This window comes from Papilio machaon, chromosome 5 (genome assembly GCF_912999745.1).
Source record: "Papilio machaon chromosome 5, ilPapMach1.1, whole genome shotgun sequence".
Taxonomy (NCBI): domain Eukaryota; kingdom Metazoa; phylum Arthropoda; class Insecta; order Lepidoptera; family Papilionidae; genus Papilio; species Papilio machaon.
In genome coordinates, this window is record NC_059990.1 from 1,016,044 (window position 1) to 1,035,824 (window position 19,781).

The 19,781-nt window shown below is 33.1% G+C and overlaps 1 protein-coding gene across 1 annotated transcript in view; it reads right to left on the minus strand.

Moving 5' to 3' along the window:
- Positions 1-2,453: 2,453 nt before the first annotated feature.
- The window catches only part of LOC106720235 (glycine receptor subunit alpha-1), a 28,105-nt gene continuing 10,777 nt past the window's right edge, over positions 2,454-19,781 (minus strand). The window contains exons 2-11 of the mRNA XM_045677923.1: positions 17,884-17,990; positions 11,439-11,515; positions 9,606-9,705; positions 8,744-8,898; positions 5,705-5,860; positions 5,260-5,400; positions 4,648-4,877; positions 4,029-4,169; positions 3,411-3,596; positions 2,454-2,764 (exon numbers count right to left, since the gene is read on the minus strand). Coding sequence (XP_045533879.1) covers positions 2,615-2,764; positions 3,411-3,596; positions 4,029-4,169; positions 4,648-4,877; positions 5,260-5,400; positions 5,705-5,860; positions 8,744-8,898; positions 9,606-9,705; positions 11,439-11,515; positions 17,884-17,927 — 1,380 coding nt within the window. The 5' untranslated portion in view covers positions 17,928-17,990 and the 3' untranslated portion in view covers positions 2,454-2,614. The remainder of the gene's footprint in view (positions 2,765-3,410; positions 3,597-4,028; positions 4,170-4,647; positions 4,878-5,259; positions 5,401-5,704; positions 5,861-8,743; positions 8,899-9,605; positions 9,706-11,438; positions 11,516-17,883; positions 17,991-19,781) is intronic.

Sequence of the window (19,781 nt, forward strand, 5' to 3'; positions counted from 1 at the left end):
TTAATTTTAACAAATTCCTCCCAAGTAGGGTTGGCGACAGGCAGGCGGCCGGCCGTAAAAACTAAAGCCAAAACTTTAAGGTTTTATAACCTTGTGTGCCGACCCCACGTGAGTGGGAAAAGGCCAGGGAGATGATGATGATGATGATGATGATGCTATTTTATTCATCGTAATTCGTGTGATTATTAATAAAACTTTTTTGAATGAATACATATTTATACGTTTCTAATACATTTTTATAAATATTTATTTGAGATCAAAGTTACAAGCTTTTATAACACAATTTCATATTCAAACACTGAAAGTAAAGAAACACATTTATTCCATTAACAGGCAAAATGTAACATACAAAATTGTTTCATGCCAACAAAGTTTTGTCATCGTGAACTCATCAACATCAACTCGTCTTTCTACGTGACAGTTTATGATTTATGTTTGACTAGAAATGTTTTATGACAAAGAAATTTAAATGAATTCGTTACAATATGCATTATGCATTGATTATGTTGAATGTCTTTGTTTCATACATTTTAATTCATAGTTTAGAATTTCATTAACTTATCCAACTTCATTCATCAAGGATCGTCGGTGGGTCAAGGATTTAGCTGTTGACTTGTAATCTGTAGATCCTGGGTTCGAATCCCACCATGTACCAATATGTGATTTATATATTTACATTTATCCAACGTTCTTACGGTGGAAAAAAACATCGTGATGCAACCTGCACATATCTGAGAAGAAATTCAATGATATGTGTGAAGTCAACTAACCCGCATTGTGCCAGCGTGGTTGACTATGGCCTATTCACCCCTCACCTAGGGTAGGCTCCCAACCCCTCAGTGGGGACGTATGTAGCTGATAATGATGATGATTCTACAATTAGTCGCATTGTACGTTATAATTATTGATAGCGGTAACCTATCGCTTTTACTTTTGGTCTTTGTAGTTAAGTGAACTGTTTTTTACAATTTAAATTTATAATTATATTTCCTATACTAAGATATTCAATATTAATATTCAAATGACGTCAAGCGACTGCGTATGCATCAGCCGTCTCAGCGAAATATCAATTTTCCCGTTATTAAGTTTTTCAGAATTTTTAAATGTTAATGAATTATTAATGTAGAATGAGTACCACTCGCTGAGATTACGAGCTTTATGAATCAGCTCAGCTATATATAGACTTTAATATAAATATACTAGCTGTCACCCGCGAATCCGTCCGCGCGAAATTTAAAAATGTAGTAATTCGCCTATGCGTTCTTCCAGACTATGTTCTACGTCTGTGCCAAATTTCATCAAAATCCGTTAAGCCGTTCAGAAGATACTTTCAAACAAACATCCATCCATCCATATAAATATAAGCATTTATAATATTAGTACGATATAGTTCGATATAGATCATCGACGTCATGGACATCCACAACACAAGAAGAACTGCAATTGCGTTGTCGGCCTTTGAGAAAGAGTATGCTCGCTTCTGATGAAATGAAACATAATGCCATCTTAAACTATACTTTTAATTTAAAATGTACACATACTTTATAGCAAAACTATCCGAGCATGATATGTAATTATTTAGGTATGTAACAATTAAAATAACGTTCGTATAATAAATATTTTCATCATTCAAAACAGCACCAAAATGCGTTACACACGATCACAATTCATCTGTTAATAAAATACAATACATAATTATATAACAACAATCATTTAAAGCTTTATGAAATTGCAACAATATTAATTATTATTATTATACAATATTTTATGTTATAATTAAATATTTAAAATAAAAAAAAATATATTTAGAAAAATTCATCTAATCGTAATTTAAGTAATAATACTAAATAAAGTGTAAATTTCTTGTCCTCCTTTTTCCGTAAAAAAAAAATTATACAACTTATTACGCAAAAACCTTATTCTAATTCCCTTATTAAACCTTTTTAAAAAAACATTGTTTTTAAAAGCACTTGTTTTCAGAGTAATAACGTAATTTTATGGAAAATACTTTGCTGAGCTTTATTTTACCTTTTATGAAGAAATACAATTTCTGTATAGTAAATTAAATTTTATTTCAAAGCTCGTAGAGCTCACGACCATTATTACTCATGTTAAAGTATTTAATATAGTTTAAAACAAACTTGCGCTTTACTCCTAGATAATTAGGTAGTTGTTACAGAATTAGGTAACATTTTAATTTCAACATAAGTAGACTAATTTTTATTTTTTTTATAAAAAATAACATTAATTTTAAAAACATAACAACTTAAATAAAATTTATTACTCCTATTATACATATTGTGCTACCTATGTATGTATGTGAAAATATGTTTGTACAAATCTTTATGTGCAAATATGTACAATATCGTTAACAAAATATTAACGTTTTCATAAAAGAACATTTTAATATATCTGTTATATGTTATACTTAATAATAATTATGTAATCTGTCATCGAATCGAAATTAAATCGAATATAAAATAAATTTTATTTTGTGCGTAATTATTAAGCCATTGTGCGATTACGTTAAGTTTCTCTCGCCTATAATGGTGACACATTTGTCCTTTTGAGCGCATCGCTTCAGCGTATTGACAAAATGGCTCAAGGATGATTGTTATGATGACGACTTAGTCTTGAGTAGAAGGACGGGCCAGTACATTGTGACGAACAATAGAAAGAGCGCTGGGAACACGACCCGCGATAGCTTGTCTATTTCTCGCCAGAGTACCCGCTCCTGACCCGTGTCCGCATCTAACCAGGCCACCTGTGGACATAACATTAAACTCTAGTAGATATTGGAACTCTGAATTGTAATTTTAGCCAAGGAATCTGTGGTCTTTTGTGTATTTATTTTCCGGACAACCTATATATGTGAAATGTCTTTGAATGTAATATATATTTTTCTTACAAGTTTAAAATAAAGGATAGGATAAAGGAACATTTTTAGAAACAAAACCGTACTCCAAGGCTAATCTCACAGTGCTGTAGTCAGTCGTTTGTTAATGTTTTCGACTACGAAATTCTTTCTTCGATTTTTCTTTTACTAATTCCAATCCATAATTAGATACCGTAATTGACCTTAAAATGACTGTTAGCTTGCCAGTTTGACTGAATGTCAAATTTACGATTTATTGACGCTGTTTCGTTTGTCAACTTAACCAAGATGAGAAAACATTGTCAATTCGAGTTTTCAGCCGACAATCTATATATATAAAAGAAAGTCGTGTTAGTTACACCATTTATAACTCAAGAACGGCTGAATCGATTTGACTGAAAATTGGTGGGCAGGTAGCTTAGAACCAGGAAAGGGACATAGGATAATTTTTACCCCGTTTTATTATTATTTTTTTTTTATTCCGCGCGGACTGAGTCGCGGGAAAAAGCTAGTTTACTAATAATTCAAAACGTACTTGTAATATGCTCTGTCGTCGTTCAACACCAACAAGTTGTGGGGTTGGAGCGGTGGGCGTAGTGTGCACCCCAGGGGTGGTCGCCGGGGGAGAGGTGGGAGAAGTCAGGTCGATCTTACGGCATCGAACTCCGCTACCCTCCCACGCAGCCACTGTACCGCAAGAACCTTTCTCACCATTTAATCGCTGAAAAGATAGAAATAAATTAATTGCTTTGATCCAACCATCATGGATCAAACAGGCTTTTCAATCTTTCCTCAATGTTGTAAATTACTCTTCAATTAATGGTAAAGGTACAACATTAACTTGAAAAAACTACAGTAAAGACATACTTAAATACTGAATTTTTATCAATGTTTATAATATCTTAAGTTTCTGTGACTTAAGATTTCTTGATAATTTAAGTTTACTAATTAAAGCTTGTTGTTTTTAGGTTAAAGAGTCGATCAATCAATTTCAAATTGTTTTGAAGTTAAATAATTGAGTCGGAAGTAACTAATCGATTTACTTAGTTGAGTTAATTTAACGAATAAGGGGAAATATTTATTGAAAAGTTATCTCTCGTAATTTTACTGTGGATAAAATTTTTGGATCAAAGGTTAAAAAAATATTTATTACAACTGGTATAATTCTTGGCATCGATTCTTGTGCTTTTGACTTGTTCATCTGATACTGCTTGTCCAACACTTTGACCACTACGAACTCTCCTAGCGCTGCGAACACGAACATCATGCAGCCAGCCATCCATAAGTCCAGTGCCTGAAGAAGTGTAGTTACTCAGAATTAATTTTCTAATTTTCCAAACCATGTATATAGCTCCCTATACGTCCCCACTAAGGGGCTCGGAGCCTGCCCCAAGTTAGGGGTGACTATGCCATAGTCAACCACGCTGGCCCAGTGCGAGTTGGTTGACTTCACACATATCTTTGAATTTCTTCTCAGATATGTGCAGGGTGCATCACGATGTTTTCCTTCACCGTAAGAACGGCGGATAAATGTACATATGTAAATCAAAACTCGAAAAACACCTTGGTACAAGGCGGGATTCGAACCCAGGACCTGCAGATTACATGTCAAATGCTTAACTCCTGAGCCACCGACGCCACGTGTATATAAATGAAGTATCGTTTTTCACTATGCCAGGGAAAAATATCTGATTTTGTTATTTAAACTTAAAGCTAACATTTATGTATACAGTAGCATTAATATTCAGATTACCACAAAAATGTAAAATTACCTTAACATAAGCAACCGGTGGAATATCAGCTCTCAGTCCAGTAAACATCGTGACCAAAGTCAACATACATGTAACGAGTAATGTCACTCGTCCAGGTATAGCATCCAGGTCCAACCAGAAACTAAACCAGGACAGCATAACAACGAGAGACGACGGCGCAAAAGTTTGTATCAAATGATGACCGATTTGTCGCTCGAACCTGAAGTACACGACCAATCTCGAATAGTTTCCTGGAATAAGAAAATCTTACATTATCATTCAATTCGTACACACGTAGATCTAGGAATGAAGAAATGGATTACGTGAAAGGTGACATGATTAAGAAGGGTAACGACTAAAATTACAGAAGATAGATCGATCTTAGGTGCGCCGACTCCACAGTAGTGGGATAAGAACACGAAAATAATACATTATTTCAAACAAAACTTGAAGAATAAAAAAAAGCTGACTTCAAGTAATAATTAAAATTCACAAAGATGCATAATAAGTGTCAATTTTTTGTTTTTAAACTTGTTCTGCTTTGGGACATGCTTATTATAATGATTCTCTAGTAATGTCTCAACAGAGATATCGAGTCTCTTTTGTTTGAGGTATGTCCACACTAATTCGTACCATCTTTATCGATCATGTATCCATTGGTTTCTTCCAATCGCAGCGGCTCGCCGATGTGATATTGCAACAATTTGAGCTCTGGATTGATTGTCACTCCCGCCTCACTCCAACGGAAACGAACCTTTTGATTACTGTACGAAACTGAAACATGTTTGTAAAACATTGATCTTTCAATATTTTTTTTCCAGATTGCCTTTAAAGTATGTATGTATGTGTGTCATTTATGTATGAACCTGCCTTGTCATGTACATATGTACTATGTATATTAGAGGTATCATCACATTAGATATGACACTTCAAATTAAGAGATAAAGCAATCTAATAATACCTTTGAAAATGGGGCATATTTATTAGGTTATAAGAAGTAGAAGAAAAATATCTTATAAGTAAAACGCAAGTTACAATGCGTCTTGATTACTAAGAATTAATACGTGTTTATACTTACAGCTTTCTATGTAAATGGGGCAGGATTGTATATCCATAGGGTAAAGCTGAAACTCCATTTGACAGGCGATGATTGCGTGCATCCTTGCTGCATAACGCACTGTCTGGTTCCTGTATAGAGTTACCGACGAGAACTTGTGCGTTAACTCTGCTATCTCTGTAATAATCAATAAGAGATAATAAGTATATTGCAATCTATTTTTTATTTTTGCTAAATATTGCAAGTGAGTTTTGTATTCAAAAATATAGATTTGAAATTTGTACGTTGCTTTTATTTAGTGAGATGAAAATTTTAATGACACAAATTATGGATTGTGTACTTGCCGCTATGTATATTGTAATAAGTTCTTGTTTTTAGTTTAGAATTGTGACATGATTTATGTAAAATCTGTGATGTATCATTATTAATGATCGTGTATTTGAGTATAATATAAATTATATTAATTATTATGCCTATGCCCAGCAGTGGGCGAAACGAGGCTGAATGGATGGATGGATGATAAGTTATTATGTGCTATGAAGACATATTTGTGGTTGAGTAGTCACTGTTTGCCTTGAAGAGGCATTTACAGTTTCAGCGGGCTTGAGGTGGCCGGGCGTAGATGGCGCTTAGCCTAAATCTAGTTTAGGAGTAACTAGGCTCGAGGGCTCCCTCAGGAGCCTCGGCTCGGGCTGATAAGATGTAATATCTTACTAATATTATAAATATGAATGTATAGATGGATGGGTGAATGTTTGTTAGAAGGTATCTTCAAAACGGTTCAACGAATCTTGATGAAATTTGGCATAGATGTAGAGCAAAATACAAAACATAGGCTACCAATTAAGTTTTTTTATAATTCCACGCGGACTTTTTCCACTAGTTTTATAAGCATTTTATGCATTTATAACATTTATTAAAATACAAACAAAATAGATTTTTATTTAATTTTATCACTAAAATTATATTATACATGTAATTTCTCAATTTTCCCCCATTAATGTTACTTCCTTAAAAGCACACGGGAAATTATAATTATAATTAAGGAAGGCAAAATAAGGAAGGGTTCATAATATTCATCCTGGAAAAACCCTGTTATGGTTCATGATAAATAGACAAATTGAGATGAAAATTTGAGGGTACAATTATGTAAATTTGTTGAAGGATCTCTTCCGAATGTTACGAAAACGAATAAAACTCAAGTTTTACGGAATATAGTGGAGCCAATTTAATTGACCACATTTGACATCTATCAGTTTTAATTTCATAGTCCATTTAAGTAAATGAATCGATACAGACTAAACCTTATGTGAATTAAATTCACTTCTGATGAAAAATCGATGTTTTCAATTCCATAACATCCTCAGTGTTTTAAAAATAAAAAGGGTTCACAGACGCAATATTGTGACGATGTTTGATGTTTATTAAAAAAGTTAAGCTATTGTGCAGTCCTTATTACAAAAAATAAATAATATTTTATGGCCACCCTTAAAAGGTTACGTTGTTGAATTTTAATATAGAGTCAAATGTGGCCTATTCAATTGGTCCTACAATAGTACACGATTAATTGCTTTATTATAAGTTGTACATTTTATGATGATTAGTTTGACGATTCGGGTTGAGTATAATCGGTTATGAATTTATTCAAGTTTTGATGGTTGTTCTCGTAGAAATTGGAATCGATAATTTCGTGATTATTGTTTTTGAATTACCACACAAATTATATTTTTCTTTCCATTCCTATTTCATTCTTCTCAACCAAATAAAGAAATAAAACTTTAAATCAAAATCAAGATGCCTACAAATTAAAAAAATAATAAAGTATTTAATGGTTTTATACATCATTGTGTGATTCATAGGTAAGTAATTTTAATAAGTATAAAAGTAATAAAAATACCTAAATAATTGTATTTATTTTTTCGATTAATTTTTTACAAGATATTTTTTAGCTGTTCGTTATGCGTTACCGGTGTAACACTCACACCCGTCCATTAATTACGACGTTAACCTGCATACAAAATTATTTGGATACTTCATAGGTGTAAGTTGTAAAACTATTTATCATAAAATATATGTGTAGAATAGAAAAAGTGAAGAGAAGTAAATGAAAGTGCGTTTCACTGTGAATAATGAAATGCATAAGGAGCACTCAGTTATCCTACCGGCCGAATGAAGACAAAAGTGGCACGCTCCTCCTAAAATTAAAAAGAAAATTAAGAAATATAAAAAGCAAACCTATTAACAAGTAAGTGAAAATATATTTAAACTAGTCTATTATAGAATCAAAGAACGAAGAAACAGATTCATAAGAACTTTCACTTCTTCTTTTTACACGGCCGTATAGAAAACAGAAAGTTATGAAATTATAAAATATATCGATAAATGTATTCGTTCTGAATTCAAACTGCTATTCAAGTCAAGGTTATAATGAATTTTGGTTCTTTAGTAAATATAGAAATGGCGGAAATGGAATCATTTAAAGTTTTAATGGGCGCGCTTCCAAATGAAAGTGATTGGTGCATAGCGGAGGTGTGACCTTCAGATTTTCGTTGCAGGTGAAATTTGAAGGTTAATGTCGAAACAATGATTCCACTTCAAAGGCAAATATTGTTAAGATATAAAGAAGAAACTGTAAACAAATGAACATCAAAACGTAGATAATCTACATTAAAATGGATAAGTAAACTCCGTCTTTTAATGATCTTGTAATGTATAGATAGTAATTTTATACAAATACATTAAAAACAGTCAACAAATTTCCGAAGGCGTACAAATATAATATAGCTTGGGTTTTCATCGAATTGGAGCTATCCATGAATTTGATATTATAAGTATACATTTAATCAAGTACGAAATGTCTATTGAACTGGCAGAATACGAGGTCGCTTATCGACTAATGAGTCTCTTCCTAATAAGTCTACAAGAAATTTAAATTACATATATTTCATTGTAAGTACTTCTAAGGTTGCCTCTTAAAATATGAAAATTATTTCATGTCTTGCGTAAATCAATTTTGTTTGAAAATCATCTTGAAATAATATCTAAGTTAGAGGCGTGTACCTGTGACTTTGGAGTTTAAGAAGTAAGGATCAGGATGCCAGAGGTTGTCGAAGAACTCAGGCGGCAGGGTGACGTGATCGTCGCCTTCCTCGAATATATCGTCAGGAAGTTGCAACCGGCTCTCGCTCCAAGTCTGTCTGATGAACATGTCCACTCTGGAACAGATGTTGTAGAAACTGTCATTAGTTTAGCCGTGTTTGCACTTACATGCCTTTGAAACAAATTACTAATATTTCAAATTTGTTTTTGATTCAAATTTTCACCTACATATGTGATATAAAAAATGTATCCGACTTTACGTAAAACAACACTTCTCGCTGTTGATGAAGACGTGAAAGAGCCGTGGAAATTACTTGGTAGCCGCGAGAATACGGTATTGTCTGCGGCCACTCTTTCATATAAGTTTCAATATCAGAGATCAAGTTCAAACCGATACTTGAAAAGGAAAAATTATCATTGTTTTGAAGATGTTCAAGTGATCGATTTTTTCACAATGCTAGCCAATTTTCGGTATCTTTATATGGTATGATTTACAAATGAATCTCTTTTGTTTATTTAGATAGTTTCTTTTATCTTTTTAATACAAGAAGTATTAAAAATGCAGGTTTATTTATTTATTGGTCTGATTAAACTTATGGATAGGTACTTATTCTTCTTCTACATCTTCTTCTTAAGTAGTAATCAGAAGCACCCGAAAAATCGAAAAATAATTTTAAATTACATTCAATACGAAGGTTAAATTGCACCATATAATATTGTAAAATTTATATCCTGTACGTATTGTGTAACAGATGTTGATCCTGGCGTCTACCACTGTTTCGATACAAATGTTTGAACAGTGAAATCTTACTGTAAGAATTACCTGAAATCCATGTCTTCGACATTAATAGAGTTAACGTCCACAACGTAGATACTAAACTCCACTATTACGGGCTGCCCCTTGCGCGAAGGTGGTCTCATCTCTGTAACATAATTTGTAGTACTGTAAATCTTGTAATATTAGTATTATTAGGTCCTTACATATGAAATTGGCGTTTTGTATGGGAGGAACAAAAAGTCGAATATTTTTTAATATAATATATATAATTAATCAAAGTATGAACCATTATTTTCTATGTACTTTTGCCATCTCATAGGTAGTTCATTGATCCCTTTACTAAAAAAACCAGTCGGACGGGAATCAATAAAATCTTTGAAGGCGATTTGGACTGCCCCATCGGAGTAGGATTTTTTCCCTTGCAAGAAGTTATCCAAATTTCGAAAAAAATGGTAATCTGTTAGAGCAAGGTCCGGGGAGTATGGAGGATGTCTTAGACTTTCCAATTGAAGCTCTTCTAATTTAGTAGCCGTCTGTTGCGCAGTGTGTGGTCTAGCGTTGTCGTGAAGCAGCAGTGGCGTGGAGCGATTGACCAGCCTAGGTTGTTTAGCCGCTAGCTTTTCCATCATGGTTTGCAATTGCTGACAATAGACATCAGCCGTAATAGTTTGGCCAGATTTGAGAAAACTGTAATGAACAATACCGGCACTAGTCCACCAAACGCTTACAAGTAAATTTTTTGAGGTTAATTTTCGCTTGGGGCAGGATTTGACTGGCTGGCCAGGATCCAACCATTGCGCTGAGCGCTTCCGATTATCGTAAAGAACCCATTTTTCATCACAGGTAATGATTCGGTTTAAAATACCTTCATTATAGTGCCGGTTTAGTAATGTAAAGCAACAGTCGACGCGCGTTTGCCGGTTTGCTTCAGTCAATTCGTGAGGTACCCACCTTTCAAGCTTTTTAATCTTCCCAATTTGCTTCATGTGAATTAAAACAGTTTTATCACTAACATCGCAGCCTGCAGCTAACTCGGACGTGGTTTGCGATGGATCCGCTTCCACAATAGCCTTCAACTCTTCATTATCAACTTGAGTCTCAGGCCGTCCACGGGGCTTGTTCTGCAGATCGAAATTTCCAGAACGAAAACGTTGGAACCAAAAACGAACTGTGTTTTCTTTTGCAACACGACCGCCATACACATCATTCACCCTTCGAGTCGTTTCCGCAGCACTAGTGCCACGGCGGAACTCGTACTCGTAAATAATGCGATATTTTAAGTTTTCCATTTTGTAAAATGAGTGACGCAAACAGAAAAAAAACAAATGAATGACGGTCATCGAACCACAAATGCATGAGTCTATAGCTGTACAAATTTGAATTTGGAATTCCTTACCAAAGAGGAGAAATTCGTGATTAAAGTGGCCAGTACGAAAAACGCCAATTTCATATGTAAGGACCTAATATAAATAAATTCATAGGACTTGAAACTACTGTTTATCTTTTTAGTGTATTGTTTTTGAAGGATTTGCATATTAAAAAGTTTCTCACGAATTTATACGACGTTACATTTTGTTTAATTTTATCTAAATTATTAATGTTTGTAAGACTGAGGGTCCATCACGATATCTATATATATAAAAGAAAGTCGTGTTAGTAACACTATTTATAACTCAAGAACGGCTGAATCGATTTGACTGAAAATTGGAGGGCAGGTAGCTTAGAACCAGGAAACGGACATAGGATAATTATTACCCCGTTTTCTATTTTTTATTCCGCGCGGACAGAGTCGCGGGTAAAAGCTAGTTATTAATAATAGAACTGTTATTAGTAGATAATGTTTCAAAGTTGATATGTTTGTTTATAATTTATAAGTACCTTTAACATAATTCTCCGGTAACACAACTCTCGGCTTTAAAGTATGATTCCTTTTTGAGACGACGTCATTGCAGAGCCTGAAACAGAAGCACATTTGTTCAGAGCTGGGCATTAACTCGTTAATCCGTTAATCGTTAATTAACGAAGTTAACATTTTGCTTAACGGATTAACTTTTAAGTTAACTTCAAAAAGTGTTAACGCTTTTGTTAACTTCCGTTAAACTCAACTTCCGTTAATAAAAGTCCGTTAATCGTTAAATAAGAAACTTGGAGACGTGCTGTCATTTTGTTTAAATTACGCGCTACGCCACGCTCGTAAGTTCAGCTTTGTTGGGCGACTATTGGCGACTTGAATGATGAATGAACGAGTTGATAATTGATACATGTGAAGTTCGCGTGCAAGTGTGATGCATCAGAGCGTCCGGGAAAGACTTGACCAAAAGTACAAAATTAAAAGAAGGTTTCAAATAGTATATTTCATTACGAGTATATAAAAGGAAGAGTATGTAATAGCCCACATTCCGAACGCTCTTCGTCCCTGCAATACGCCACTCTTTGAGCAACAGTATTAAAACACTTTTTTACTCGTGCTTTTTCTTTAGCTTTTCCAAACTCGTCCGTTCTCTTTCCCAAATGTCAAAATAATGTCTATTAAAAAGAAAAAACTAACCACGAAGTTTTTACAAAAAAAATCATTGAAGTTTCTATGATTCATGCAAATATTTTTAAAAAGAAGCTCCTAACTTGTTGCAATATCAGATTTAATGATTTGGTTCAATGAATTAGGTTAGGTTTCATTTTATTTCATCTCATTAAATTTCATTTTCATTTCATATCAATAAAAATAATCTACTGAAGACTTGGCCGTTTAGTCATAGTTCCCTTTGCCTGCCCAGAATGGGTGAAGAAAACAAAAAAAATCTCTGTTTGTATTCTTTTACAGTTGGCGCCATTTTTCAAACATTTTAGTTAGTTGAGTTTAGTGTGTTTCATTATTCTATTAAATTGCTTCATTTTTTCGCAACTGTATTAAAAATAGTTGTTTAGTACACGTGCGACACTGTCATTACAACTTGTTCCAACTGTCAACCCTCACCTTCGGCTGCGCCTCGGCCCGGGTAGACATTTGTCGGAACTCTTTGCAATGACAGGCTTTCCGCACTCGTAATAATACTATAATGCATTCATACTTGTCTCTAATACTAATGTGTTATAAAATGTATAGTCAAATTACTATTTTAAACAAGTGTCGCCACAGTAAGTGTGAAACTGTATGTATAATTTGGTATGGTTAACTGTTAACGATTAACTTTAACTTGCGTTAAATATTCGAGAATTTAACGCTTTAACGATTAACGAAGTTAATTTTTTAATTAACGAATTAATGATTAACGAAGTTAACTTTTTGATTAACTGTGCCCACCTGTGCATTTGTTGAATAATTTGGTTACTTATTATTTTGGATTTTGACTGTAGTGACCCATGTATTGAAATGTTGTTGTCTCTGTTTCTCCAAAGAGAATATGACAACGTGTGTCCGTTACAATCTAAATGAAATTATGTAGTTAGCTTGTCCTCTGTACATCCTTAGCCTTCTCTCTTAGTGTTTATTTAACTTATAAAAGCTGTTAAATCAACAAGTTTTAGGAAAATATATTCCTAAATCCAAAAGCTCGTCCGAAGTCTTTATTTGTTTTGTTTTAGAATACGGTGTAATTCATTTACACTTAATAAACTCTCAGTTCAACAAAGAAAATTGACATAGCTTGTTTATGGTTTCTATTTGTAAGAATGAAAAACTCTTGAGAAATAAACAATACTTTTACTAAAAGGCATTCGTTACCAAAAACTAATTAGTTAATAATAATCAAAAGAAGAAAAAACTTTTAAACATAAGCTTTTTTATATGTTCTTGGTAATGAAAAGAACTGAAAATTAAAAAAAAAAAGATTGTCACAACGATCGTTCATCATCATCAGATTATCATCAAGTATTACATTGTCACGCGACTGACACATGTATGCAAAATTTCAGCAAAATTGGGAAGTGGTTTAAATTTAATTTGCAACATTTGATGACAAAAATCGCGACAAGAGAAACAAAATAAAAGCTTCTAAAAAGAGTAAAGACGCCTATTTCAACGTATTCAAAAGTAATAATAAACTTAAGAGTTCTAATGTATAAATAGAATTTTTAACAATGCTACGAGAAATGGGGCAATCGCAAAATTTTAAAGTCTGTACTATGACGTCAATGGAAATGGTTATTTGCTAACATAGCGTGCGCTCAACATTCAAATAATACTAGCGTTCTTATGACCTGAAGCCCTCGGTCATTGTTATCTGTAATGCAGTTTATATTATGAAACACTGACGTCTATAACACAAAGGGATAAGCAGAGAATATATAAATTTAGTGCGATCCTGGAACACCTCTTTTTTAATCGTTCTATTTCTATATACTTGGTTAAATCTCACAGACTTATCTGGCCTGGTAATTCTGGCTGTTCTCACAGTTAGTTGTATCAGAAAATATGGAAATTATTCTTAGTCATAGAATATAAACTACCAGACAATACAACAGACAAAGAAGAAAATATAAAAGGATCTTGCGACACTTCGCTTACGGCGCGGCGCCTATGAGCCATTGTGCTTTAGTTTCGATTTTGAATCAATCTAAAAATAAAGTTTATCTCTCTCTAAATCTTTGCACACCGTTGATCCCAGTGAATATAAAAACTTATTTCTCCTTCAATAGAGGGCAGAAGAAATTTTAGTTTTTACAAGGCTTAGCTTTTGTATTTAAGCAAAAGCACGCACACATACAGGGTGAATTTTAATCATATTTACTAATGACGTAAGAACTGACCAGGCCAAGGCAACGTCATCGATTGTTATATTCCTCGCACGCCATTCTATATTTAGATTTTACAATATTTCTATTTTATACCGAATGAGTCTCTACATTGTACTAAAGCTATTGTTCGACTTAGTAAACTATGAGCTATTCGAATGATAATATCTTTGAAAAAGGGGATATATTTCGTAAAAAGATTTCATTACTCGCCTAGGTAGTAATAGAAAACATAGTGAAACGTCCTCAAAGAAAATAAAAACAAACACCCTTTTTATAATCTCATTATACTCGCAGTCGATAGAAACTTAATTTTGGATCACAAAGTTTAACAACAGAGCCTTTGTGACACGTGACTCCGCATTATATAGAGATGTATGCAAATAAGCTCGTCTGTTCCGAATACTAGTTCTATATTCAGTTGTTAGTATATACGAGTATGTATTAAGAGCTGTCGCCTGCAACTCCGTCCGTGTGGAATTAAAAAATAGCTCAACAAATAGCCTATGTGTTCTTCCAGACTATGTTCTGCATCCGTGCCAAATTTGATCATCAAGATCCGTTGAGCTGTTCCGGAGATACCTTCAAACAAACATCCATCCATCCATCCATCTAAATATTCGCATTTATAATTTTAGTAAGATGTTCACATACTCCTTTCCCATTTGATACAACTAATCTATCAAAATTTACGAAATGGACGTCTCGAAGGAAATATTATTAATAATTATAATCTCGTAAAAGATTTGAATATGTTATTAAAAATCAGTTTATAAAATACGTATTGTTCAAGTTCAGAAAATTCGTAAAATAAGGTAAAAGGTTACATAATACTACAAAAGATTTTGTACAAAATTACTTTCAATATGTGACTTTAAGTCCTGTATCTTGCATAATATTATGTTCAAATTTTGCTTAAAGATTGAGAAGGGAAAGCCTTTTGTCATGCAAAGGAACCTATTCCTAAGTATACAAGAATGGCCGGAGCACGTTTTTATTAATACAAGGGGACACGCAAGCTGACATTAGATTGAAAGAACTTTCTGCACATGATGTTTTAATCTTTGACGATGAAGATTAATGCGTATTTGGTCTATTGTGTGCTAAATTCGTTTGTGCTCGGATCAAAATGTTTGAAAATCTTTAGAAGTAAACTGCAGGGAACTATAATTTGATTTAACTAAATTTAGAAATAAAATACGTAAAGAATTTAAATATATTAGCCTTACATAAATGCATATTACAAATGCCCTTTTAACTTGGCTTTGAGTCTCGTAAAATCTGTTAAAATTTGAACTTTAAGATATACACAGAATCTAATCAGTAAATCGAATAAATTAAGTATCAAATAAACTTTTACCTTCATTATACAAATGCTAAACATTACGGTAAAAATATAGACTACGTGACAATGCCCAAGTTCAACTAATAAATATTGCCAGTAAGTTCAGTGCGCTAGGTCTTATCTTAACAACTAAGCTGACCTTAACTGATAGCCCCAACAGCCTGACGTTATCCCCAAGGCCACCGCTACTTCACTGCTAATGGAAATTAACCACGCTTAGGAAATATATAGGTAAGCTCATAGTATAACAATTTGACTGACAATGACCTTGGAAAAAAATATTTAAGACGATAACACGTTTGTTAATCACAAGTATAAGAATTATAATAAATAATAAGAATTATGTTGGAAATAAAAGTTAGTTAACGGCCGAAGTCATGTGGAAGTCCGGAATAGACGTCTTGTTGCGAATTACGAGTAGGTCGGAGCGATTGGGAGTAGTTTCCGGTGGCGCTGTTCGCCGCTTTATTTTAAATAAAGAACTTCCGAGATGCTGAAGCTGAAAGCTGGCTGTCTTTGTCTGTCCTTCTCCCAACTAAGAAAAGTATAGTAAACCCCTTTGGCACAGTCACATATCTTGCTTATAAAAATTTTGTATAGCAAAATCATCATGACTGGTTATATCTGATGTGATTCTTTTCTTTGCATGTACAATTTAATGTAGGAGAGAGAAATACAGTCTTTATGAAAAAAAAAAAAAACTGAAATGTAAATAATTGTAACTTTAATTGAAAAAAAAAAAATTACTTTTTATGAAAAATATTCATTTGAAAAAGAGGTGTATTTTATTATGTCATCATTCTACAAAGCAAGATTTAAATTTCAATCCTAAGTAGTGATTTTTAAGGATCACTAACGCAAAGTGAAGGGGACGGAGTCGTGGGTAAAAGCTACTCATACATATCATACAGGACTTAACTGTTGACAAAGTCAACAACACTCAACTTTGCCTACGTTTGTAGTTTTGCCCATGTTGAATAAAGCGTATAAAATATAATGAGATATTATATTCTATTCAACTCTATACAGAGACGAAAATAGAAATTTAAATTGATAACAAATTAGATTCATTCAAAAGCGTTCAGTCTGATATTTCTATGCAATCAAGCTTCTTTTTAAAAGAAATAAGAATAATTTATGTAATTTTAGCTGATGAAATATAAAACTAACTATTTATAAAAATATTTTAATTATTAAATTTTAATTCTAAATTAGATTCAATCTAAGTAAGAACAGTTAAAGGTCAATTCGAAGCGAAAGGTTTCAGTGGTCATGTACTGAGCACCTGATGCCATTAATTTTCTGCTTATCATGACAATTCATTTGTCTTCAGCCTCGACCATGACCTTACATAACACCATGATAATCTTAGTTAATCACGTTTTATCTTTGTAAAAATATTTGAGGCGCCTTAATCTGAATAATTTAAGGGCTCACAATGCTTAGTGTAGGTTACTAATTTTAAATCACTCTTAGTGGCTGTCGTACCCTCGAAGTACAACTCAGAGAGTGATTTAGTATCACCTAATGTCTTATAATAAGTTATCTAAGTAAGTGATAATTTACTTAAACTACACTTATATTTCTTGAACAGTTTATATAAAAATCTTTCAAGATAATCGAAACTTATAACAAAACATTTGTTACAATATGTGGAAGAAATTTCTCTCGATTTTATATAGTGTAGCGTCAAATTGCTTTTAGGAATCTGTATACATATTTCTCTTCTTGAACATTAATTTTGTGAGTTTAATAGATAAAGAACTATGTAATAAAGCTTATACAAAATTTAACTAAAGTCAATTCGTACTGTTTATAAAATTTAATTTCACAACAATCGCTTTAACGTGTGCTGCGTATCACGAAAGTAGAAAATCCGGATATTTATTCACTAAAATATAAAAAAAAAACTAGAAATTTCCTGCAAGGTTAGTTAGGTTAGACATGCGTATATACTAAAGATGTTTAAAATATAACAATAGAATTTTGTGTTCAAAATTATTTACCATTGGTAGCAACTCAATTGTCAACGTCGAGATGTGAAATGGAAAACATAGGCATTGAATAAGAGGAAGAATTTCGTATGTGTTATATATGTAAGCCCATAATCTATGCGCATTAACGTACGGCTGCTGCGTCTGCCGTCAGTTTGACAATGACATCAATAAACCAGTCTGCTAGTGCAGCTAGCGGTCGTATCATTACTTCCTATATCTAACAGTATGTTTATGATTATTGGTAACTTACCATATTAAGAAGAACAAGGTTGTTGGCCAAGTGCATGGAATCATCTTCAAGCGTGGGGACCGGGAGGAAAACTCGACGTGGATTCATTCCAACACTGAAGAATTCATCTGAAAAGGATAGATGTCATAACCAGATTATAGCTTATTATAAAGTTAAAAAATAAATTGTATTAACTCAAAAACTCTCTGTATAAATCAAGTAAAATTTGGGGTTTAGATGTTCGCAAATTTTAAGTGAATTAAATGAAATGATCCTTAAACTTTGCTTTTATGATGAAATACGTCCGTTATTATATAGATTTACGAAAGTTTGAACGTTTGTAATTACGACGTCAAAACTTTGAGAATTCTATCAGAGAAAACTTTAATATATTTAAACCAATATATTAAAAGGAACCAAATGAATATTTAACAAAAATTCATATTTATTAAGGTAATCTTCATTCGTAGGTATTACAAAAGAATATGATTTTCTACGACTTTATGACCATAGATTCTAGAGCCTAGAACTCCATTGCACTTTTATTAATACGTGTTGTCATCTCTTTATTTCTATTTGAAAAAATAGAGACCGCAATGTGTATTAATACATTGTCATTGCTGCCGAAATCCACAGTCATCAAAATCTTAACAAATGTTAGGTATATATGATAGCGGCCGCAATACCTGGCCAGCTAATTTAATATTAACCGACACGATCGACTCCAATGAAATCGATATCGAAGAATACTGACCTACTGACCAATTGAATATTATCGATTGAAGTAAATAATTAAATTTATAAATTGAATGTAACGAGCGTCGGTGGCGCAGTTGATAATGGCTTGGGACCGTCAATAAAACGTTCAGTTTCGATCGCCGCTATTTAGCAATGTGTTGTTCTATTTTTGAATTACATATGTACATTTATCCGACGTTCTTAGGATGAAGGTAAACATCGTGATGCAATCTGACGTATCTGCAAAGAAATTCAGATATGTGTGAAGTCAATCAACTCGCAGTGGGCCAGCTTGGTTAATTATGGCTTAGTTACCCTAAATCGGGTAGGCCGCAATCCATCCATTTCTTCCTAGGCTTATCTCTACAGGTGTACCCCTCCACTCTCATACTTAACGTTCATTTTGCCACATGCGTCTGTCCTCACCATTAAAAAAACACGATCTCCTCAATTAAATTTTTATTCTATGAAGTAAGGTCCACACATAGCAAATCAAAAGTTTTGAAAATAGCTTCATCATTAGTCGAAAATATATATTACTAGCTGTCGCCCGCGACTACGTCCGCGCGGAATAAAAATAAACGTAATAAGTAACCTATGTGTTCTTCCAGGCTATGTTCTATATCTGAACCAAATTTCAGCAATATTTGTTGAGCGGTTTCGGAGATACCTTCAAACAAACATCCATCCATCCATCTAAACTTTCACATTTATACTCGTAATATTAGTAAGATTTTTGGTGTATGAATTAAATTGCAAGAATTTTTAAGAACAGAAAAGATTGATACATTATTTTTTATAGCGTTCATTTGAACTAAGTGAATATGTACCAAAAGCAGCAAACGAGTCTCTTGTTTTATTGTGATTATTTTTGGTAATTGCTTTCCCCGTGAATGTTTCATAAGCCAACAACACTTCTTTTTCATTAGCTTGCGGTTATTTCGTTTATACAATGCGCCATTTTGTAATTTTCGCAGTGTTTTGTTTTATAAAAATTCGTTAGTATAAAATCGTGTTTATATTTACTACCTTAATCACAATACCGTAATTAAATAAAGTAGTTAATAAAAAATGTTGGGCTGTTAAAGGGACGGATGAATAGAGAGTACATGTAAATGCGAATGTTAAGATGGATGTGCGGAGTAACAAGGTTCGATAGGATGCGAAATGAGTATATTAGT